At 38.8% G+C, this 25,689-nt stretch overlaps 1 protein-coding gene across 1 annotated transcript in view; it reads right to left on the bottom strand.

Annotated features, from left to right (window-relative positions):
* Window positions 1–372: 372 nt before the first annotated feature.
* The window catches only part of AVL9 (AVL9 cell migration associated), a 60,043-nt gene continuing 34,726 nt past the window's right edge, over window positions 373–25,689 (bottom strand). The window contains exons 9-16 of the mRNA XM_007447395.1: window positions 25,104–25,173; window positions 17,588–18,126; window positions 10,233–10,367; window positions 8,363–8,582; window positions 5,995–6,112; window positions 3,635–3,688; window positions 3,046–3,134; window positions 373–763 (exon numbers count right to left, since the gene is read on the bottom strand). Of these exons, the coding sequence (XP_007447457.1) occupies window positions 648–763; window positions 3,046–3,134; window positions 3,635–3,688; window positions 5,995–6,112; window positions 8,363–8,582; window positions 10,233–10,367; window positions 17,588–18,126; window positions 25,104–25,173 (1,341 nt within the window). The 3' untranslated portion in view covers window positions 373–647. The remainder of the gene's footprint in view (window positions 764–3,045; window positions 3,135–3,634; window positions 3,689–5,994; window positions 6,113–8,362; window positions 8,583–10,232; window positions 10,368–17,587; window positions 18,127–25,103; window positions 25,174–25,689) is intronic.

Here is a 25,689-nt window from a genome sequence, read left to right as displayed (position 1 = left end):
GATTGGGAAAGAATAAATTAAAAGCACAAAACAAAACACTCCATCCTCAGAACTACCACCTCTGACTTCCACGGTTTCCAGGAGGAAGTGAAGTGATAAATGTGTTTTGTGGGTAGAAAACCAACAAACAAAAAATCCTCATATAACTCAGCAAGATAATAATGAAGGGCTGGATTATATGGCCCCTTACTGTTAAATGTAAGCACACTTCAGGGCCCACTTTAGAGAAATTAAAATAGTAATATAACTTAATCTTAGCACATATAAATATCCATCTGGATATTCAAACAGCAACAACAGAACAAAATCTACACCAAGTAAAAACTTTTCTAAAGTAAACAAATGTATAATATCAGAACTCAAAATTCATTAGAACGTTCACTGTGTTTCAATCAGACTCAGACTAAAATAAAAGTCAATTTAAACCCCAACCTGGGAAGCCGTCCCTGCTATGCTTGTGGTTTCGTCTTTTCAGCATCCCGTGACATTCATTTACACAGAGGGCAACCGTCCCTGTAAACAGTTCGACCTATTGGTCCCTGCTGTGGACCTGTGGTCGATGAAGAGGAACAGTCTGGGAGCAGCAGACAGACAGGGGACGCTTAAACCTAAGAAAGCGACAGCAGCTTCTGGGTGGCTTGCTCTGCTCAGGGTTTCCCGTCAGGCAGCTCAGTGAGACTCTGTGGAGTGGAACTGGTGAAAGTAGAAAGCCATGAAGACATGGCTGTCTTTGCACTGGAAAAAGCTCCTCCAACTGACTGGCCTGAATGGAAAGAAGGGGAAAAACAAAAGGAAAAATGTCTTCATTTTTGTTAAGAGACACTGAAAAACCAATGTTAATTAATAAATGTTAATTAACTACAACCGATATGTTAACAGTTACTAAAATACCATTTACACTTCCAGTTTCAAAATAATCCCTTACCATGGGAATGTCTAAGAGGAACCTGGATAATGCCAGGGTGTAAGACCCTGCTCTCCTAAGCATTTTGAAAATCTTGAGCAAACTCTTTCCTTAATACCCACTGTGCCAGGCCAGTGGTTCTCAGCACTGGCTGTGTAGCAGAATGACTTAGAGAGCTGAAAAAGTCCTATGAGCTCTCTGTACCCTAAATCCAAGTTGATAACTAAAAACCACCTGCAGGGAAGAGTTGATAGGCTGCTTAGGGAAATTTGTTTTTGTCATCTAAAATGATGTTGCATCAAATGAAGACAGACAGAGCTCTATCTGCCTGAGGTCTGTTTTGTTTTTAAGAGCGTTATCTCGTGTTAAAGTGAAATTATTTAAGCTGAATCATCCATACTCACTATTCTTGAAGAAGGGAGTGTGGAAGAAGAGAATAGGCCTTAGAATTTAAATATCAGCAGCATCACTAAAAATTAACTAACAACTGACATCATATAACTATGATGAAGTAGAATTTCCCTACTTTTCCATAGTGATGGGGCCATGTGCCTTGTTTCTCTTCTAAGACGAGTGTGTGGAGTAGTTCTCTCACCCTGTCTATCTCTGGATATACAGGACGTTAGAGCTACGAGGACCCCTGCACAGAGATCACTTAGTTCTGGGGCTTTTGAGTTGTGTTCAGTAAGGGTTAGCCAAGTTCTCTCAGGAGCTAAGAAAGGAGACGGGTCCTATTTTCAATAATGATATGACAAAGCAAACACAGTCAAATGTAAATAATCAGTGAATCTGAGATAACTGGGAGTTCCTTGTACACTGTTGCACAATTTAAGTTTGAAATAATATAAAAATAATAAGTTAAAAATATAGAAAAGAGGGAACAAGAAGTTTCTTTAGAAAGGATATGGAATAATCTTCAAAATATTTTAAGTGAAAAAAGGTACAGAAGGGTGTATACAACAGCATGCTACCATTTGTCTGGCTTTGGTATCAGTAAATGAGTTGGGGAGTATTACCTCAACCACTACTTTCTGAAAGAGTTTGTATAACAGTAGCATTATTCCTTAAATGTTTGATAAAATTCATAAGTGAAGCCATCTGTGTTTAGATTATATTTAAAACCTTGTGGCAAGCTTTTAAATTTTAATTCAACTTATTTAATAGATATAGGGCTATTCAGATTTTCTATTTTCTTTACTGCACTGGTTTTGGCGATTTGAGTCTTTCAAGAAAATTGTAGATTTTACCTAAGTTGTTGAAAAATTGGCATAAAATTATTCACAATATTCTTATTATCCTTTTAATTTCTGTAAGATCTACAGTGGTGTCCCCTCTTTCATGCCCAATACTGGTAATTTGTATTTTCTTTTTCTCTTTATTAGTCTAAAAGGTTTCACTAATGTTGATTTTTTCATAAAAACAACTGTTGGTTTCACTGATCTTCTTTATTGTGTGATACTACCTTAAAAGACGGCAGCTCCTAATGTCTACTTTATTATTATGGCTCTCTACTATTTATAAAGAACTGTGGGCTGGGACTTCCCTGGTGGCACAGTGGTTGGAAAACCGCCTGCCAATGCAGGGGACATGGGTTCGAGCCCTGGTCTGGGGAAGATCCCACATGCCGCGGAGAAACTAAGCCCGTGAGCCACAACTACTGAGCCTGTGCTCTAGAGCCCGTGACCCACAACTAATGAAGCCCGTGCGCCTAGAGCCCGTGCTCCGCAACAAGAAGCCACCATGCTCCGCAACAAGAAGCCACCGCAATGAGAAGCCCGCGCACTGCAACGAAGAGTAGCCCCTGCTGGCCGCAACTAAAGAAAGCCCGCGTGCAGCCAAAAATAAATAAATAAAAAGAACTGTGGGCAGCTCAGGGAATGGAGGGAAAACTCCAGAGAAGCTTGAATCCTGGTAACAGAGGGGACAAAATTTGCTAAACTTGGTTTGACATCATCTAGTGCCACAAGAATTGTTTTAATGAATAAGGCCAAAATTTAAAACAAAAACCTCTGTATTCGACCATCTTGCATTATTATGTGAGACACAGATCTCTACAACTTTATGTTTTTATCAATGACATATTGAGGATAGAGAAGAGATGTGTTATGATTCCAATCTGTTCCTGCCCAAGACATCCTTACCAACAGCTTTTCCTGTTTGCACAACATTCCGACTCGTTGTGACCATGACGTTTCCAAGTTTTTTGCCACGTTCACTGTTTTGAACAGAACTGAGTAAAGGAGAGAAATGTTAAGTACAATTTTTAAAAATCTCTCAGGTATACATTCACCACTCCATAACCATCCCCCAAATCAGTACTGAGAAAAGAAGCTAAATAATTCATTATTTGTTATGCATCAATTAATTTACTAACATTTTAAGCATGTGAATTTTCAGAAAACACTAAAAGAATATGCAGATAAGCCAAAAAGTGGTAAGGGCATAAGGATGTATGCTTAACTCTTCCTACAGTCACAATATGCTAAAGTAACTTCACCAGAATAAAAATGGCAAATCTGGCTATTAGTTCACACCATTCTCCATGAAACAGCAGTGTTTTCACTTTGAAACATACACACTGCTGAGCTAGAGAATGTTATGCACATATTTGGTTACTATTTGAAGTACAAGTCTGTGAAGTGGAGAAAAACAATTCCCAATTAGCAATGAAACACATGGCATAAATTCAGACGTTTAAGACTGTTCCTAGTATTTTCCCTAAATACTCACTGTGAGAATCTTAACTTCATGTCTGACACTGAATACTGGCCTTGGAAAGGATGGCTGTAAAACAAAGTTTGAGTTTAGACTATGAGTATTTCACCAATAAAGCTGCAACACAGTTATCACATGGAAGAATCAGGAAACCTCCCTCGCAGGGGTGACTCAGCCGGGTGGCAGTGCTCCAAATGCGATATAGGAAACAGGGCTTTGATCACAGCTCTCCACTTATAGTGATGTAAGTCCCTCTGAGCTTATGTCCTTGCTTGTAAAATAGGTGTGCTTTTTTCCTTGGGTGGGGATGGTTTGTGTTAGTGCTGCCCTAATGTTCTGAGTTACCTGGTCTGGGGTGGGGCACAAGCACCGACATTTTAAAATCAGGCAACCTGATCAACTTTACACTATAAAACAAGGCATCAATAAATACTCAAATTCTTATCTCATACACAGGGGTCTCTCTGTCAATATCTAACAAAGAAAGTGACCCTGGCCACTGACTGAAATATCAAAATGTTATTTATGGCTTTTCAAATGAAAACAAATTGATATATTGCCCATATTAAGCATACGTTAACAACCCCTCTTTTTCTGGATTTCTGAATCTCTGGTTGGAAAGAATTGAGAGATTAGTTCATCATTCTCTATTCCTGCAAACGCTGTGCTTAAAGGATGAAACATGCCTGCTGCTTTTAAGGGAAGTCATAGGACTACCTTCTCTGATCTTTAGGAGTTGAAGAAAGGGTTTCATAGATCTCAAACCTTACATTTAGTTTTGAGTATTTCCAAATGATACCCCCTGGTGACAGTTGAAGACTCATTTCTTGTTTTGAATTTGGTGAAAATACTGAAAATCTGCTGATGGTCATATCTGCATAATTTCCCTACCTTTTTTTTTTCTGGTCCTTTTCTTCAGCCTTCTCCTCAATCTAAGTAACCGCAATTTATTTACATTTTTTAAAAAGTATTGTTTTTACATTCCTTTAAAACACATTCCAGCGAATCCTCATATGGACCTGCAACACAATCTGTCAGAGCTGCTTCAAGTTAAAGGCACTACAGCAGACGCAGGGGCTGTGTAAAGATCTGACCAGGCTAAGGGGTCAGAGTACCGCGGAGGAGACCGAAGTATGAACGGTCACTCCCCCAGCACTACCACAAGGAGCGCCGCCAGGCAAACCAACTCACATCTGTTTCTCCTTATTACTCTTTAGCACAGACCTTGTGGTTAGTGAGGCAGAAAACTCTGAACTCTTAGTCCTTTCATTTAATACCATTAAAACGCTTGTGCCTTTTAATTCTCTATGTTTTTACCACACCCAAATGGCAACATAGGTTTCTGCTACAGCCCAGTATGAGGATTAAATTCCCCAAAATCGGTCCTGAACCTAGTCATTGTTCTTGATAGGTACAAAGCATTGGCGGACACGTTCTCCCAAACCCTGCTTCCTTACAGATGCTTCTGCAAGTTACTATGACATAATTCCTGGGTTTTGTGTTTGTAGCACCACTTAAATCACATCCCCAGTTGAGCTAAGTTTACCATAGTTCCCAAATAATATGGTAATCAGTACTAAGTTAATTTTTGTCAGATTCTCACCGACAAGTAGAGTTTAAAATACAAATGAAAACAAACATTCAGCGTATACTTGTATTGTACATAAAAAATTATATTTTTTAATTTAGAAAAGAAGTTTCGAAGATGTACGCATTTTATTAATTGATCTCCTTAGGCGCTACTCTGCCATTCACACAGTATTATTTCTTAATGGCCCCACTCCCCAGCATGTTTAAATGTCTTTTACATGGGATAAAGTCTTTGCCCAGCAGTCGACACTGTGACAGGTATTAAATTTTGTTGGATCTAGAATCTGATGTGGAAACTGCATCAGATTTGACTGCAAATCTAGGAGTTCAAATATTAAGTTTAGTTGTTCACACTTCATATTTTAAAATAACCTCTCAGTTTAAAAAAATAAAAATAAAATAACCTCTCAGTTTTAACCAGTGCTATTTCCCTCAAGGGTTCTGTCTTGTTTGACCATTCTGCTGAGGCAGAGATCCAGGGAAAGGGAGAGAAGAACCATGAGGTAGGAGGATCCTCACAGGCCAGGATTTTGTCTCCAAATCACGCTGGAAGCTGGGAGAAATGTTAGTGCTTCCAAAATGCCTTGTGCTTTGTGGGTAAGAAGTGTGAATAGGGAAGCAGTTTTCAGCTGCTTCTCTGTACTTGGGAGCCTTTTTATAAAAATCTACTCAGGGAGATTCTTGAAGATATTCACAATATCATCAGAGTTAAGATATGATTTTCTTTATGTTGGGGCACACTTAGAAAGTGAACCACCTCTATCAACCTTCAGAGGATTGCTTACTTCGGATTTATTTCTGCAAGTGCTGGATGCTTGTTGCTGTTCCAGACCCTGTAGTTGTGAGTGTTCTTCCATGCTGTAACAAAGGTCGTCCCATAGTCTGATAAGATCTTTTCATTATCTGTCAAGTAAATATTTGAAAGTTGAGCTGGACTGTAGCCAGTCAGGGATGTAAAGATTAATAACCTAAACCAGTAAAGAAATGGCTTTAGCCTCCCTGTCCCCCTGCTTTCTTGGGGAGACAGCCTACCAGATGTCAGGAATCTTGGGTCTAATTCCAGAAATCCTGTTACGAAGCGATGTGGCCTTTGGTAAGTCACTTACTCACTTTTTCTTACTAGAAAATAAGGGGGTTGAGCCAAATATTTTCTAAGGTTCCTTAAAACTCCAAAATATTTCCAAGTTCTCCTTACCAAGGTAAGGAGGCATAGTATTATTTATTAAAATCTACAGGCTGGACAGTGGGTTAAACATACTGATGTATACACATGGAGCAGGCAATTAGGGTATCTTTTCATCTTTTCACAAATGCCATTTTTCTAAGAAAGGCAATTAGAAAGAATACATTAATTGGTTCTTTTTAGACACTATTTACTTTTCTTTGCCTCACTATTCAGTGAAACTTACTCTTGAGTTTCCATGCATTTCACAGTCAAAATACTTAAAATAACAAGGAGATTTTCATATATTCAATGCTAAAACTTTTTGGCTTTATCACTATCGAGGCGAAGCTTCAATGCGGAGCGTTTCTTCTACTTGGAAGAATAGAAAAGTTTCGAAGACTGATTCAAATGGCTATTGCTTCATATGTTAACTTCAAGTTGCTTGCTCTGAGGGTGAAACATGTGACTATTTTTGCTGGGAGAGGAAGAGAAGGACATAACACGGTTCTGTATGCAGCATAAGGAAGTTCTTTTAAGAACATACTCCTCAAACAGCTCATTGGACTGAATTTCCTTTAAGAGCTTGGGCCTGAGCCAGACTTCTTAGGCTGAAGTCCCAGCTCAGCCTCTTACCAGGTGGAAGAGCAAACTATTTCACCTCTCTATGCCTCACTTTCTCTTCTGTAAAATGAGGATGACACACTATCTACCTCTAGGATTGCTGGGAGGATGAAATGAGTTAGCAGATGTTAAGTGCTCAAAAAAGGGGGTGCTGCACATGTTAAATGTTCCTCCCCAAAGTTAGCTACTATGTATTACTCAGTACTCAGCTACCCGGGCAAATATTTTTAAAAAGTAAATTAATTACTCAGGAAGCTACATGGCTGGTGGAGACTTGGGTTTTCTTACTAGATAAACTGAATGATTCTGGGTTAGAGGACTTAATTTTGGGGTCTCAGCTGCTCCAGCTATAGAAGAGGCAGACACTCAAAAAAAAATCCCATTAGCAAATAAGCAGTCACTCCGTTAGCTTTCCTAACAAATGAAGAACATGCCCGAAGCCTGGGTTTAAAACTATATATATTATGTGAAGAACTAACCTGGGAGCTGGCAGTAGTGAGGTTGATTTAAAAATCTACTAACACAACAATGTGAAGGTACTTAATGTCACTGTGGAACGATACACTCATAAATGGTTACGATGGTAAATTTTAGGTTATGTGGATTCCACTACATTTTTTAAAAAAGCAACTATGAAATAGTTGGATAATTGAAAAGAAGGAAAAACAAAAGCTCTATACTCTTTTAACACCACCACCACCAAAGCTACCAAATACATGCTAAGTGTCCAGGGTGGTAGGTGTCCATGGCATGAGAGCTCATTGCAGAGCTTCATTTTCTCCTTGTATATATTCTTTTCCATAGGGAATGAGATAATTTTAACTCAGCAGTGATTCTATGTTTGCCTGTTCCATTTTAACCACTTAATAGGGATAAAATTTCTCACAATGGGGGATAAATTTGAAGGTCTAATCATTCAGAATGTGATTTTCAATGATTTCTATTTTTTATATTTCTCTTTTCACCCATTATATATCTTAACATGTAAGCAGTGTTTATAAATAGCACTCAAATACTGATATATCCTTCCATATGGTGGAATACTAAGGAGCCATGTAAAAAGTGATGAAAATCTGCATTTACTCTCTTGAGAATATGTTTATGTTTCTATTATAAAGAAAAACTAAGTTATAAAAAACATGAAAAACAGGATCCATGTTTGTAAAAGGACTACCACAAATACCACAAAACTAAAATCCAAAACACAGGCTTAGAAAAAGGTCTAGAAGGATATCAAGTACTCAAAATGCAAAGAGTCGTTAAGTCTGTATGAGGGAGTGACAGGTAATTTTTCATAAACTTGTTTCTTTTGCAATTCAAAACATCGTAAGAGTTACAAAATGAGAAAGAGGCTGTGAGCTCCTTACCTAACTGCAGTGTGGCGGCCAGCAGTGCATGGATGTAGACTGCAAACTGGGCTCGAATCCATTCGTCACCTCCCTCCCAGCCTGTGCCATCCAGGAAGACATCATCCCGGTTCTCGGTCACATGCCTCACTAGGTAATCTGCGAACCTTAGGTCTGCAGTGGTTGGGTTAAGCAGCTTCCTGAGTTCTGGATCATGGATCTGGATCAGAGCTTCTTCCACCTAGAGGGTACCCGGGTATAAGTCAGAGGCTGGGCATTCACGCAGATACCCATATGCCACACTTTAAAGAGTAACTACTGGGAAGTTGGAGCTGGAAATAAAAAATATGAATAACAGCATTCTCAAAAGGTGAGCCTAACAAAGAGACAGGTTTTTTACACTGAAGTTTTTTTTCCTTTAACTAGTTTAAAAATGCTCCTTTTCTGTCTTTAGAAAATATATGCATAAATATTTCATCTTGAATTATAAAAGTAACTCACATTGACTAAATATTTTGGAAAATATAGAAATGTATAGTTAAAATCACCTTTTTCATACAAACAGAAATGAATACAATTAAATATAATTCCTAAAAATTTTTCCTTTGATTGCACAGATGCTTTGGAATAGTTTTATTATGTAATACTTGATACAGTAAGAAATATATGTAACTTACAGGTTAGTTTTAAAGTATAATAATAAAACAAATACCCATGAACTTGCCAACCAACTTCAGAGCTAGAATGTAACCAATAGTGTTGAGAAAACTCTGTGGTCCTCCCATCTGTATCCTCCTGCCTTGGCAAGTATACGTATTTTTCTCCCTCAAAATTGGGATACATATAGCTTTGAATCCCAGATTTTTCATTTATTGTATTATAAACGTTTTCCCAGGAAGCACATTCTAGTACTTTCTGTTAGAAACTACAAAAACCTTAGGGTCGCCGAAATCACCCTCACGCATTGTAAAAATTACTTTAATTGTAAAATTGAACAAATTATTTAAATTTCTTATATAATAATAAGATGTCAAATATTTATCTCTAGTTCCTTCCTCTTGATATCGGGGCATATTAAACAAGCTAGAAGTATTTAAAATATTTATATGATAAACACATCTTAATTGTGAGACTGTAGTAGGACCAGATTGCCTAGGTAGGAATCCTGGCTCATCCAGTTAGTAGCTGTCTGATCTCTCTGTTCCTTAGCTTCTGCAAGTGTAATACAGATAGTAACAATGCCTATTTCAAAGGTTGTTATGAAAACCAGACCAGTTCATATACCTAAGGCGCTTAGGATGCCTGGCAAAGGAAGCAATTATTACCACGATTAGTATTATTACTATGCCCCAAATTCCAATTAAGAAAGAAGGAATCAGAAAGAGAAAAACAAATACCGTATGCTAACACATATATATGGAATCTAAAGAAAAAGAAAAAAGATTCTGAAGAACCTAGGGGCAGGACAGGAATAAAGACACAGATGTAGAGAATGGACTTGAGGACACGGGGAGGGGGAAGGGTAAGCTGGGATGGAGTGAGAGAGTGGCATGGACATATATATACTACCAAATGTAAAATAGGTATCTAGTGGGAAGCAGCCACATGGCACAGGGAGATCAGTGCTTTGTGATCGGTGATCAGTGCTCAGTGCTTTGTGACCACCTAGAGGGGTGGGACAGGGAGGGTGGGAGGGAGGGAGATGCAAGAGGGAGGAGAAATGTGGATATATGTATATATATAGCTGATTCACTTTGTTGTACAGCAGAAACTAACACACCATTGTAAAGCAACTATACTCCAATAAAGACAGTAAAAAAAAAAGAAAAACAAAAAGAAAGAAGGAAAACAGACCAGCGGTGTCAAGGACCCATACTCATATGTAACCTACTTCCACAATGGCATCACTGAGGTGTTTCTGTTGTCGAAAAAGGATGTTAGTAGCTCCAGCAACAAATCCTCGAATGGTGACATCAGAGAGAAGATGATGCTGCTGCAATGCCATATAAGGCAAACACAGATATCCCTGAATTACAAGAGTAATAGAAAATATTAGAAAAGTAATGGAACAGCCCGTCTCTCCTCAAGCCTAGAGAGCTAATAGTAGGAAAACAAACTCCCCACCTTTCCCCAACCCCACACCATTCCTAACACAGTTGATCTTTGACTCAATACAATAATATTCCAATAATAACCATAGGTCCGCATGAATGGTCAATCTTGGCAAAATGGTCTACCATGAAGGTTGTCTTACTTGACCACTTTGTTCCTCAGTTCAACTTAAAAGCCTCCACTGTAACTAAGAAACCAAATTTTTTTTCATTTAGGAAATGAAGAATTAAGCCCATTAAAAAGTATGTTGTTTACTAGAAAGCTGTTTGTTCTTCCAGTAAAATTTTAAAACACATGCATTTGCACATAACCAGCAAAGTACTATTATAAGAATAGCAAACCTGCATAGCAATTATTTTACTGTCCTATTGTTTAAAATTATGCAGCAGTATTTCAAGACACTTGCTACTAAATGTTTAAAGCACAAATGACAGTGGCAGTAGTGTATTTAATTACTTTCCATTTGAATTGCATTTGAAAATACCATTGCCCTGAAAATTATACTTTAACCACCAAGCCACAGCAGGGAGTTAAGGGTACAGAAAGCAGCCTATATCCTGAAAATAAAGGTGTTAGCACTGGAGTGATGCACTGAAGGAGGAAATGGAATTTCTGCTGAAAGATTCTATATCAAGATAGATTTCCAACTAGTGGCACAATCTGCATGTGAAGGCAGGAGGGAGGACTTGCTGAAACCCTGAATTTGTTTCAATCATTTACTTTTTATTCTCACCTTCTTTTTTTAAGAAACACTGACTATAGTTATCTGGATAGTGTCTTGTTTCCCTCATGAGACAAATTTCTCAGAGGGCAGGAGACACCCCTTCTGCTACTGCATGTCCTTCCGTGCATCTACCATCTGCCTTGTACCTCACAGCTGGTTGTTATATACTTAACATGAAAGAAGACTTCCAAAAGTTGGAATATATGTCTAGAAACCTGGTTTTATTCTTCTTCTTGACAGTGCCTTCCTCTGCTCTACAAAACGCCAACTAATAGAAGCAGCAAAAATAAATCTATGTCTATGCATTAGACAGACTCAGTATACAGTGCTTCTCAACCCACACCCTCTTGTGACTAACAGTGGAAAGGATTCCTGGTCCTTAGGCCAAATTACTCAAACAGCTGGTGCAAGGCTCACAGGTCATGCTTTACTTTGTGTGCTATGTATTAAAAACAACAGGCTCCCCGCTCCCCAACTACCTGTTTCTAAACATAAATACTACAATATCGAACGCTCTTTCAAACTTGATACGGACCCCAGAATACCCTACTCCCCCAACTAGGGCTGAGAATCCTTCTTGATAAAGGCACTCTCAGAACTGCCAATTTTTACAAAGATTGATTTAATTGCTCATAGTACTGCATTTCATAATTGATTCTGTTAGAGAAGAAAAGTCTACCGTCAACAGTGGAATTCTTGGCTAAGTCTATAACAGCATGAAAACTAAGAATGTGTTTTTTTAAAAAAATCAATAGTTCAAAGCTTTTTAAAAATATGAAAAAAATTCCCTAAAATCTTATACATACATATATTCTTTGACCCAACATTTTACTTCTTGTAATTTATCCTACAGATACATCTGTTCATGTGTGAGATTTGTAAAAAGTTATTTATTGCAGCATTGCTTATCAGTGCAAAAGACAGGAACCCTAACTATTCATGAACAGGGCAATGAATAAATGTTCTTCTATATGATGGAACACACTGCAGCAAATGATGAAGTTCATCTCCAACAAATATTTTCCTTAAAAAAAAAAAAAAGATATAGATAAGGTTGGTTGCCTCTGGAGAGAGCAACTGAATAGCAGGGTATGGAATGAGAGAGACTTTTTATTATATATGCTTTGGAACCTTTTGAATATTGAACCATGTGAAAGTATTACATATTTATAAAGTTATTTTAAATAGTAGATCAAAATGGCCTTAAAATTTTGCTGTCATTACTTTTAACAATGGTCAATTTAGCCTAAATCTTTTAAATGTCTTCAGGGTCTGGTGGCAGGCATCAAGAGCCTGGGTACTTTCACATAGAGCAGCCTCTACAGCCAAACTCACCATGGCTTTCCACTTTTCTAGGATGCTTTAACTTCCACATTTGGAGCTGCAGTATATAATGGTTAAAAAAAAAAAGAAAATTGAAGAGATATTTGCACACCTACACTCACAGCCGCACTACTCAAAACAGCCAAAATGTAGAAGCAACCCATACGTCCATCGATGGATAAATGGATAAAGAAAATGTGGTATATACGTACAATGGAATATTGTTCAGCCTTGAGGAGGAAGGAAATTCTATCATATGCTACAACATGGATGAAACTTGAGGACATTATGTTAACTGAAAGAGGACAGTCACAAAAAGATAAATGCTGTATTATGATTCCACTTATGTAAGGGTTTTTTTTTTTTTTTTTTTTTTTCTAACCGGGCCAAATCTGTAGCATCCTCTCCAAAACCTTTTTTTGCGATACGCGGGCCTCTCACTGTTGTGGCCTCTCCCATTGCGGAGCACAGGCTCCGGACGCGCAGGCTCAGCGGCCATGTGGCTCACGGGCCCAGCCGCTCCGCGGCATGTGGGATCCTCCCGGACCGGGGCACGAACCCGTATCCCCTGCATCGGCAGGCGGACTCTCAACCACTGCGCCACCAGGGAAGCCCTATGTAAGGTATTTTAAAGTAGTCAAGTTCATGGAAACAATGATGGGTGCCAAGGGCTGGGGTGAGGGGGGAATGGGGAGTTCTGGTTTAAAGGTTATAGAGTTTCAGTTTTGCAAGGTGAGAAAGTTCTATACATCTGTAGTACAACCATGAGAATACACTTAACACCACTGAATTGTGCATTTAAAAATGGTAGAGATGGGCTTCCCTGGTGGCACAGTGGTGGAGAATCTGTCTGCTAATGCAGGGGACACAGGTCCGAGCCCTGGTCTGGGAAGATCCCACATGCCACGGAGCAACTAGGCCCGTGAACCACAACTTCTGAGCCTGCGCGTCTGGAGCCTGTGCTCCACAACAGGAGAGGCTGCAATAGTGAGAGGCCCGCACACCGCGATGAAGAGTGGCCCCCGCTTACCACAACTAGAGAAAGCCCTCACACAGAAACGAAGACACAACACAGCCAAAAATAAATAAATTAATTGATTAATTTTTTTAAAAAATGGTAGAGACGGGGCTTCCCTCGTGGCGCACTGGTTAAGAATCCGCCGGCCAATGCAGGGGACACGGGTTTGAGCCCTGGTCTGGGAAGATCCCACATACCGCAAAGCAACTAAGCCCATGCACCGCAAGTACTAAAGCCTGAGCTCTAGAGCCTGTGAGCCACAACTACTGAGCCCACATGTCACAACTACTGAAGTCCATGTCCCTAGAGCCCAGGCTCCACAAGAGAAGCCACCGCAATGAGAAGCCCACGCACCGCAACGAAGAGTAGCCCCTGCTCACCGCAACTAGAGAAAGCCCGCGGACAATAAAGACCCAATGCAGCCAAAAATAAAAAAATAAAAATAAATTTTTAAAAAATGGTAAAGATAAATCTTATGTTTTTTTTTTTAAACCACAATTAAAACTAAAAAACAAATAACATCAAAAAACACACCTCAGCTTGGTAAATCTGGCAAACCTGTTGTGAGCTGATCTGCTAGAGAGCTGCAAAAGCATAGTGCCTTCTCCACTGCGACTTGGGAAGGGCTACAGTGCCATCAGGACCAACTGCCATTTTCTCATCTCTCCTCTGTTCAGGGATGATAAGCGTGTTCATGAACTGGAAGCCTCCATACTGCAGGGATGTCAGTTCTCTCCAAAATTTTATCTAGCGTTTAAAGGTAATCTCTCAAAATCTCAACCTGTGTGAGTGAGAACTTAAGTTGATCCTAAAATTAATGTGGAAATGCAAAGGGCTAAGAAACTCTTGAAGAACAATAGCAAGAGGGGAATCTCTGTCTGACTCAACATACATGGTAATTAACACAATGCAGGACTGACGCAGGGATAGACAGATACACCAATGAAATAACAAAAAACACAGAGACAGACTCCCTTTCTCAACCATACACAAAAATTAATTCCAGGTAGATAAAACCCAAAATGTGAAAGCCAAAACTACAGAGCTTTAAGTCCCACAAATCAGTGACAACAAGGGAAACAACCCAGAAGCTTTGAACAATTACTACACAAAGGGAAATCCAAATGGTTAAGAAGAATATGAAAAGATGCTCAACCTCAACAGTGACTACTGAAAAAAAAATTACAAACTAAGAGCCAGAAGATACTATCAGATTGGCTAAGTATTAGGAAGTTTGACAATAACAAGTGTTGGTAAGAATGTGAAACAATGGGAACTCTTAACCACTGCTATGGGAATGGAAACTGTCACAACCACTTTAGAAAACAGTTTGCAATTATTCTAGTAAAGCTAACATACCCATTCCCTGTAATCCAGTATTCCCACTTCTAGGTACTGAATCTTAAAGAAATGCTTGCATGTATACAGCCAAGATTTCCAAATAAGAATTTCATAGAAGCATTATTTGTAGTAGCCAGAAATTGAAAACAATGTAGATGTCCATCCACAGAATTCGCAAGCTGCAGAAGAGCCAAAAACAGAAAACTACAGAGGAATAATAATACAAGACTTCATGCAAAATTACGGATGAACTAAAAATAATGTTGAGAGGAAAAAAAATAGTATAGTGACAGTTAATTAAAACAAAAACATGCATCCATTACTTTTTAGCTAGTCACAAGTTATCTGTAGGTTCCCTAAATTTGAATATGATACTCTGTAAGCAAGCAAGCCAAATATAAACTCAGAAGCAATACATAAAGCAGTTTAATACATATGGCAGAAAAAAATTTTGGTTTCCAACTACATATACTTTTAATTCTTTCATATATTTTTTTACTAAAACAGTTGCAAATTGTGGGCATCCCTGGTGGTGCAGTGGTTAAGAATCCTCCTGCCAATGCAGGGGACACAGGTTTGAGCCCTGGTCCGGGAAGATCCCACATGCCACAGAGCAACTAAGCCCGTGTGCCACAACTACTGAGCCTGCACTCCAGAGCCCGTGAGCCACAACTACTGAGCCCATGCACCTAGAGCCCGTGCTCCTCAACAAGAGAAGCCACTGCATTGAGAAGCCCGCACACCACAACAAAGAGTAGCCCCTGCTCGCCACAAATAAAGAAACCCCATGTGCGGCAACGAAGACCCAACACAGCCAAAAATAAATAAATAAATAAAATATATTTTTTAAAATATGCTTTTTAACCTAGTTCTTCTGTACAAGTATTTTTAACATCTTCAAGAGAAAAAAAAAGCCTAGAGACAATTCACTTTTAAGTATATTCCATATTTGAAAGCTACTGACATGAAAGAATCAGCGATTGTATTTGAAACTGTGATTAAACAAGTTAGATTTAAATCATCACACAATAAAACATAAAACCAAAAAAAAGTTTAATTTACCATAATGATGGTGGTAAGCCCATCATATATTCAGTACTGGTATAATGGACACAAAAAGAATATTCTGCCAAACAGTTTCTTAACAGCACACAGAACACGTTAACATTGCTTTAATTCAGCAACCTGGCAGACAAAAACAAAATCCCTCCCTCTTGATATCTCCACAGTGATATAAATTAGAGTGGGTGGGTGAAGCAGCAAAGTAAGGGCTCCAAAAAGTATAGGCAGTCATGACACTCACATATGAATTCAGAAAACCCACAATTTGTGTCTATTGAGTATACTCAGTAGTTTGAGAGCCCTGAGTTTTCTCCCCAGGCTCCTGAATCCCAGTTTTAAGAAAATGTGCATTAGTTCGATCATGAAACCAATTAAGATAATTTCAGCATCCTCTAACAGGTCACAAAATGAACAAAGACAGCATTTTCTGTTAACTATTCAGCAACACTGACTTGGGGCAAGTACTTATTTGTAAAACTGAATACACCCAGAAAGAATTTATCATATAGTGGAAATACATGTTCAAGTCAATACTATCCAAGTTCTTTTACTTCAGGCATAAAGGAAGGTACTTAGAGAAAACATAAAACATTGCTCTAGTTACTGGACAGATGTATCTGTCTTTCATGGTAGATAGCAAGACCATGGTTGCAAGAATTTAGAACCCAGTATGAGCCTAGCACATAGGAAGGCAATAAATACTTTTTGACTAAAAAATGAAATGGGGGACTTCGCTGGTGGCACAGTGGTTCAGAATCCACTTGCCTATACAGGAGACACTGGTTCGATTCCTGATCCGAGAAGATTTCACATAGCATGGAACAACTAAGCCCGCCTGCCACAACTACTGAAGGCCGCGCACTTAGAGCCCATGCTCCGCAGCAAGAGAACCCACCGCAATGAGAAACCCACGCACCACAATGAAGAATAGCCCCTGCTCGCTGCAACTAGAGGAAGCCTGCGCACATTAGTGAAAACCCAATGCAGCCATAAATAAATAAATAAATTTTATTTTTTAAAAAAAAAGGGGGATTTTTTTTCTTCTGCTCCATTTTGAAAACTAATTCATGAATGGCAATAAAATAAGGAGTTTCTCCTGAGTAGAATGAAAAATCAAAAGAACCCAAATGTCACTTCCAGAATCCTAAAATATTCCTGACATTAAGAAATGATATCCTAGGACATAAGATGTTGGCTCAAAGATTCAATTAGATTTACTACGTGTGTTTAAGTTAAATCATAAATGCATTTTGAATGTTTTTTTCATAAAAAAATTAAAAAATACTTTTTAGGGCAAGTTAACCAAAACACTATATAATATCTATGAGGGGTACTAAAATTTAAGTTAGCCATCTAAGCTTTTTTGTAGCTTTTGGAATTGTTGTATTTTAATATACATTCATTTAATGTAATCAAGACTGCCTCCTCCCCCACCAAAGATAAACCTGAATAATTAAAAACAGACCAAATACAGTGATTGGTGACCTCAAAATCCCCTGAATTAATTCTCTGTAGCCTTACACTATGGTCACAGATGCCAAAGCACTGTGTATTTTAAAGTCAAAGAAAAATTTTCAGACTGAAAATGTGTTTAACACTAAAAGTTAAATTCTAAAAGGATTCTGTTATATCCTTAAGGGCCTTAATAAAGCATTTTAAACCGTACCTTTGTGAAGATGGCCAGGGGCATGCCATACTGGTCCTCTTCCAAACCGGAAATTAGCCCTGGTATCAGGACTACCTGGCCTGTGTTAGCTTGAGGTTGTACAGTAATCGGAGGACTGTCTGAGGGCAAAGAGTCCTTTGGAAATGAGTTTGTCTGTTCTGATCCCACCTGTTCTCTTTCTTTCAAGGAGGAGTCCTCTAAGACACTAGGATCCAAGGTCTCCCAGTCACTTTCTGAAGACTCTGGAGATGGGCGAGAAGGAGGTTTCAAATATTGATTGCTGTCATTGGGTTCCTGTCCTTCACTGCTGTCATCATCTACCTGGAACAAAGGCTCTTCAGTCTTGATGGGAGCATCTCTTCCATGGTTTCTCATCATGATTTTCTCAACACTTTCCAAGTTGGTATTTGAAATGTCAGGAGCAGGCATAGAAACAAACTCATCTTCAGCGGGATTACTTTCTTGAAGCCCAACATCTTCAGACATACTCTTCCGGGGTCTATATTGAGAACTATCACTGAGACCATGTTCAATCATGCCTAAAACATACAACATTGGTGAACAGTTTGGCTTATAATAAGGTAAAGGAAAAACAAGAGTTGTATATTCTGCTTTAAATAGTGGAACTCCCTTGAAGTAAGTCAGAAGAGACATACAAATATCGCATATTAACGCATATATGTGGAATGTAGAAAAATGGTACAGATGAACCGGTTTGCAAGTCAGAAGTAGAGACACAGACGTAGATAACAAATGTATGGACACCAAGGGGGGAATGTGGGACGTGGGGGTGGGGGTGGGATGAATTGGAACATTGGGATTGACAGGTACACACTAATATGTACAAAGTAGATAACTAATAAGAACCTGCTGTATAAAAAAATAAAATAAAATAAAAATAAAAAAATACAATTAAAATAGTGGAACTCTCCTATAAAAATTTTAATAAGCTATGCTTGCACAAATTTCAATGAGAAAAAAAGAGAACAGAGAGCAGAAGCAAGAAGAACTACAATCCTGCAGCCTGTGGAACAAAAACTACATACACAGAAAGATAGACAAGATGAAAAGGCAGAGGGCTATGTACCAGGTGAAGGAACAAAATAAAACCCCAGAAAAACAACTACATGAAGTGGAGATAGGCAACTTTCCAGAAAAAGAATTCAGAATGATGATAGTGAAGATGATCCAGGACCTCAGAAAAAGAATGGAGGCAAAGACTGAGAAGATGCAAGAAATGTTTAACAAAGACCTAGAAGAATTAAGGAGCAAACAGAGATGAACAATACAGTAACTGAAATGAAAAATACACTAGAAGGAATCAATAGTAGAATAACTGAGGCAGAAGAACGGATAAATGACCTGCAAGACAGAATGGTGGAATTCACTGCTGTGGAACGGAATAAAGAAAAAAGAATGAAAAGAAATGAAGACAGTCTAAGAGACATCTGGGACAACATTAAATGCAATAATATTCGCATAATAGGGGTCCCAGAAGGAGAAGAGAGAGAGAAAGGACCCGAAAAATTATTTGAAGAGATTATAGTCAAAAACTTCCCTAACATGGGAAAGAAAATAGCCACCCAAGTCCAGGAAGCGCAGAGAGTCCCAGGCAGGATAGACACAGGGAGAAACATACCGAGACACGTAGTAATCAAGTTGACAAAAATTAAAGACAAAGAAAAATTATTAAAAGCAACAAGGGAAAAACAACAAATAGCATACAAGGGAATTCACGAAACATTAACAGCTGATTTCTCAGCAGAAACTCTAAAAGCCAGCAGGGAGTGGCACTACATATTTAAAGTGTTGAAAGGGAAGAACCTACAACCAAGACTACTCTACCTGGCAAGGATCTCATTCAGAATCAATGGAGAAATCAAAAGCTTTACAGACAAGCAAAAGCTAAGAGATTTCAGCACCACCAAACCAGCTCAACAACAAACGCTAAAGGAACTTTGCTAAGTGGGAAACACAAGAGAAGAAAAGGACTTACAGAAACAAACCCAAAACAATTAAGAAAATAGTCATAGGAACATACATATCAATAATTACCTTAAATGTGAACAGATTAAAAGCCCCAACCAAAAGACAAAGGCTCGCTGAATGGATACAAAAACAAGACCCACATATATGATGTCTACAAGAGACCCACTTCACACCTAGGGATACATACAGACTGCAAGTGAGGGGATGTAAAAAGATATTCCATGCAAATGGAAATCAAAAGAAAGCTGGAGTAGCAATACTCATATCAGATAAAGTAGACTTTAAAATAAAGAATGTTACAAGAGACAAGGAAGGACACTACATGATGATCAAGGGATCAATCCAAGAAGAAGATATAACAAATATAAATATGTATGCAGCCAACCTAGGAGCACCTCAATACATAAGGCAACTGCTAACAGCTATAAAAGAGGAAATCGACAGTAACACAATAATAGTGGGGGACTTTAACACCTCACTTACACCAATGGACAGATCAGTCAGACAGAAAATTAATAAGGAAACACAACCTTTAAATGACGCAGTAGACCAGATAGATTTAATTGATATTTATAGGACATTCCATCCAAAAACAGGAGATTACACTTTCTTCTCAAGTGCACATGGAACATTCTCCAGCATAGATCACATCTCGGGTCACAAATCAAGCCTCAGTGAAGTTAAGAAAACTGAAATCATATCAAGCATCTTTTCTGACCACAAGGCTATGAGACCAGAAATCAATTACAGGGAAACAAACATTAAAAATACAAACACATGGAGGCTAAACAATACGTTACTAAATCACCAAGAGATCACTGAAGAAATCAAAGAGGAAATCAAAAAGTACCTAGAGACACATGACAATGAAAACACAACGATCCAAAACCCATGGGATGCAGCAAAATCAGTTCTAAGAGGGAAGTTTATACCTATACAATTCTACATCAAGAAACAAGAAACATCTCAAATAAACAATCTAACCTTACACCTAAAGGAACTAGAGAAAGAATAACAAACAAAACCCAAAGTTAGCAGAAGGAAATAAATCGTAAAGACCAGAGCAGAAATAAATGAAATAGAAACAAAGAAAACAATAGCAAAGATCAATAAATCTAAAAGCTGGTTTTTTGAGAAGATAAACAAAATTGATAAACCATTAGCCAGACTCATGAAGACAAAGAGGGAGAGGACTCAGATCAATAAAATCAGAAATGAAAAAGGAGATGTTGCAACAGACACCACAGAAATGAACAGACCAATCACAAGTAATGAAATTGAAACTGTGATTAAAAATCTTCCAACTAACACAAGTCCAGGATCAGATGGCTTCACAGGTGAATTCTATCAAACATCGAGAGAAGAGCTAACACCCATCCTTCTCAAACTCTTCCAAAAAACTGCAGAGGGGGCTTCCCTGGTGGCGCAGTGGTTGAGAGTCCGCCTGCTGATGCAGGGGACACGGGTTCGTGCCCCAGTCTGGGAAGATCCCACATGCCGCGGAGAGGCTGGGCCCGTGAGCCATGGCCACTGAGCCTGCACGTCCGGAGCCTGTGCTCCGAAACGGGAGAGGCCACAACAGTGAGAGGCCTATGTACCACAAAAAACAAAAAAAGAAAATTACAGACCAACATCACTGATGAATATAGATGCAGAAATCCTCAACAAAATACTAGCAAACAGAACCCATCAACAAATTAAAAGGATGTTAAGTGACCAACACCCCCATGATCGAGTGGGATTTATCCCAGGGATGCAAGGATTCTTCAATATATGCAAATCAATCAATGTGATACACCATATTAACAAGTTGAAGAATAAAAACTATATGATCTCAATAGATGCAGAAAAAGCTTCTGACAAAATTCAACACCCATTTATGAAAGAAACTCTCCAGAAAGTGGGCATAGAGGGAACCTACTTCAACATAATAAAGGCCATATACGACAAGCCCATAGCAAACATCATTCTCAATGGTGAAAAACTGAAAGCATTTCCTCTAAGATCAGGAACAAGACCAGGATGTCCAGTCTCGCCACTATTATTCAACATAGTTTTGGAAGTCCCAGCCACGGCAATCAGAGAAGAAAAAGAAATAAAAGGAATACAAATTGGAAAAGAAGTAAAACTGTCACTGTTTGCAGATGACATGATACTATACATAGAGAATCCTAAGGATGCCACCAGAAAACTACTAGAGCTAATCAATGAATTTGGTAAAGTTGCAGGATACAAAATTAATGCACAGAAATCTCTTGCATTCCTATACACTAATGATGAAAAATCTGAAAGAGAAATGAAGGAAACACTCCCATTTGCCATTGCAACAAAAAGAATAAAATACCTAGGAATAAACCTACCTAAGGAGACAAAAGACCTGTATGCAGCAAAGTATAAGACACTGATGAAAGTAATTAAAGATTATACAAACAGGTGGAGAGATATACCATGTTCTTGGATTGGAAGAATCAATAATGTGAAAATGACTATCCTACCCAAAGCAATCTACAGATTCAGTGCAATCCCTATCAAATTACCAATGGCATTTTTTACAGAACTAGAAAAAAAAATCTTAAAATTTGTATGGAGACACAAAAGACCCCAAATAGCCAAAGCAGTCTTGAGGGGAAAAAAACAGAGCTGGAGGAATCAGACTCCCTGACTTCAGACTGTACTACAAAGCTACAGTAATCAAGACAATATGTACTGGCACATAAACAGAAATATAGATCAATGGAACAGGATAGAAAGCCCAGAGATAAATCCACGCACCTACAGTCAACTAATCTATGACAAACGAGGCAAGGATATACAATGGAGAAAAGACAGTCTCTTCAATAAGTGGTGCTGGGAAAACTGGACAGCTACATGTAAAAAAATGAAATTAGAACACTGCCTAACATCATACACAAAAATAAACTCAGAATGGATTAGAGACCTAAATGTAAGACTGGACACTCTAAAACTCTTAGAGGGAAACATATGAAGAACACTCTTTGACATAAATCACAGCAAGAGATTTTTTGATCCACCTCCTAGAGTAATGGAAATAAAAACAAAAATAAACAAATGGGACCTAATGAAACTTAAAAGCTTTTGCACAGCAAAGGAAACTACAAACAGGACGAAAAGACAACCCTCAGAATGGGAGAAAATATTTGCAAACAAATCAGTGGACAAAGGATTAATCTCCAAAATATATAAATAGCTCATGCAGCTCAATATTAAAAATACGAACAACCCAATCCAAAAATGGGCAGAAGACCTAAACAGACATTTCTCCAAAGAAGGCATACACATGGCCAAGAGGCACAAGAAAAGCAGCTCAACATCACTAATTATTAGAGAAATGCAAATCAAAAGTACAATGAGGTATCACCTCACACCAGTTAGCATGGGATCATCAGAAAAAACTACAAACAACAAATGCTGGAGAGGGTGTGGAGAAAAGGGAACCCTCTTGCACTGTTGGTGGGAATGTAAATTGATACAGCCATTATGGAGAACAGTATGGAGGTTCCTTAAAAAACTAAAAATAGAATTACCATATGACCCAGCAATCCCACTCCTGGGCATATATCCAGAGAAAACCATAATTCAAAAAGACACATGCACCCCAATGTTCATTGCAGCACTATTTACAATAGCCAGGTCATGAAAGCAACCTAAATGCCCATCGACAGACGAATGGATAAAGAATATGTGGTACATATATACAATGGAATATTACTCAGCCATAAAAAGGAATGATACTGGGTCATTTGTAGAGACGTGTGTGGATCTAGAGACTGTCATACAGAGTGAAGTAAGTCAGAAAGAGAAAAACAAATATCGTATGTTAACACATATATGCGGAACGTAGAAAAATGGTACAGATGAAGCAGTTTGCTGGGCAGAAATAGAGACACAGATGTAGAGATCAAATGTATGGACACCAAGGGGGGGAAGCAGCGGGGGGTGGGGTGGTGGTGGTGTGATGAATTGGGAGATTGGGATTGACATGTATACACTGATGTGTATATAACTGATGTCTAATAATAACCTGCTTATAAAAAAATAAATAAAAAAAAAAAAACAAGAGAGAAAAGAAAATGTCAGACAAAAGAGAAACCTATGGCCAAAGTGAAAATGTCAGGGAACAAGATCCCACATGCCACAGCTAACAGATTCCCTCATGTCACTTCCCTGGTGGCACAGTGGTTAAGAATTTGCCTGCCAATGCAGAAGACACAGGTTCCAGCTCTGGTCCAGGAAGATCCCACATGCCATGGAGCAACTAAGCCCGTGCGCCACAACTACTGAGCCTGCACTCTAGAACCAGTAAGCCATAACTACTGAAGCCTGTGTACCTAGAGACTGTGCTCTTCAACAAGAGAATCCACCGCAATGAGAAGCCCGTGCACCACAATGAAGAGTAGCCCACGCTCGCCGCAACTAGGGAAAGCCCGTGCGAAGCAACGAAGACCCAACACAGACAAAAATAAAATAAATTTTTAAAAAATTAATTAATTAATTTAAAAAAGATTACCCTGTGTCTCAACTAAAAGATCCCATGTGCCGCAACGAAGATCCAACGTGCAGCAACTAAGACCCAGTGCAGCCGAATAAGTAAATAAATATTTTTTTAAAAAATAAAAATAAATAAACTTCTGGAGGAAAAAAAAAAAAGAATGGTAACCCTAACCACTTTTTCCTTGAAAATTTTTATCATTCAAAGGTTCATGGACTTCCCTGGTGAAGCAGTGGTTAAGAATCCTCCTGCCAATGCAGGGGACATAGAGTTGAGCTCTGGTCAAGGAAGATCCCACATGCAGTGGAGCAACTAAGCCCGTGTGCCACAACTACTGAGCCTTCACTCTAGAGCCTGTGAGCCACAACTACTGAGCCTATGTGCCACAACTATGAAGCCCGTGTGCCTAGAGCCCATGGTCTGTAATAAGAGAAGCCACTGGAATGGGAAGCCCGCGCACTACAACGAAGAATAACCCCTGCTCACCACAACTACAGAAAGCCCGTGGGTAGCAACGAAGACCCAATGCAGCCAAAAATAAATAAGTATACATACTAATATGTATAAAAAACTAATAAGAACCTGCTGTATAAAAAATAAAATTCAAAAAATAAAAATAAATTAATATTAAAAAAAACTAAGTCCAGGACAGGGCTTCCTTGGTGGTACAGTGGTTAAGAATCTGCCTGCTAATGCAGGGGACACAGGTTCAAGCCCTGGTCCAGAAAGACCCACCATGCCGCTGAGCAACTAAGCCCGGCGCCACAACTACTGAGCCCATGTGCCACAACTACTGAAGCTCGCACACCCAGAGCCGTGCTCTGCAACGAGAAGCCACCATAATGATAAGCCCACGCACCGTAATGAAGAGTAGCCCCCACTCGCCGCAACTAAGGAAAGCTCACGCACAGCAACAAAGACCCAATGCAGCCAAAAAAAAACAAATAAATTAATTTTTTTTAAAAAAGGTCCAGGACAAATTAAAAAAAGGAAGAGTAGAAACCTCTACGCTCTTACCTGGAAAAAGGGATAACACCGTCATCAGGGCGCCCACCAATTTATTCACTGGAGAAATATAAAAGAGAACCTGAAATGGAGTCAATCAAAATTAAATCAGAAAATCCATGAGTCCACAATGATACTTTAAAACAAGAGAAAAGAAAAGAAGGGAGAGGGGAAAACTCTTCTTTACAGAAGTATAACAGCTAAAACATACAGAATTTATGACAGAATCAGAAAATCACCAAGCATCTATCATGATTCAGGTAAAAATTACCAATGGATGCTAAAACTATTGTGAAAGGTTGTTGGGCAACAGGATATCCATATATCTTCAAATTTATCAACCCACAGTTTACCTATTAATTGCAAAGAGAAAAAACAAGTACCTAATTTAAAGAAACCTGGCAACCACCACCTGAATCAGATCATCAAATTTCACATTGCCAATAATAATACAAACAGTTATGGGGCTCCTGATGTGATGCCCCGAGAAGGACACACCACCACCTGTATTCTTTTTTTTTTTTTTTTTTGGGGGAGCCAGGGCCTCTCACTGTTGTGGCCTCCCCCGTTGCAGAGCACAGGCTCCGGACGCGCAGGC

The sequence above is a fragment of the Lipotes vexillifer genome, unplaced genomic scaffold (genome assembly GCF_000442215.2).
Source record: "Lipotes vexillifer unplaced genomic scaffold, Lipotes_vexillifer_v1.1 scaffold1079, whole genome shotgun sequence".
In the NCBI taxonomy this organism is placed as follows: domain Eukaryota; kingdom Metazoa; phylum Chordata; class Mammalia; order Artiodactyla; family Lipotidae; genus Lipotes; species Lipotes vexillifer.
The sequence above is the reverse complement of the archived record's forward strand: the minus strand, read 5'-3'. Positions and strand labels throughout refer to the sequence as shown.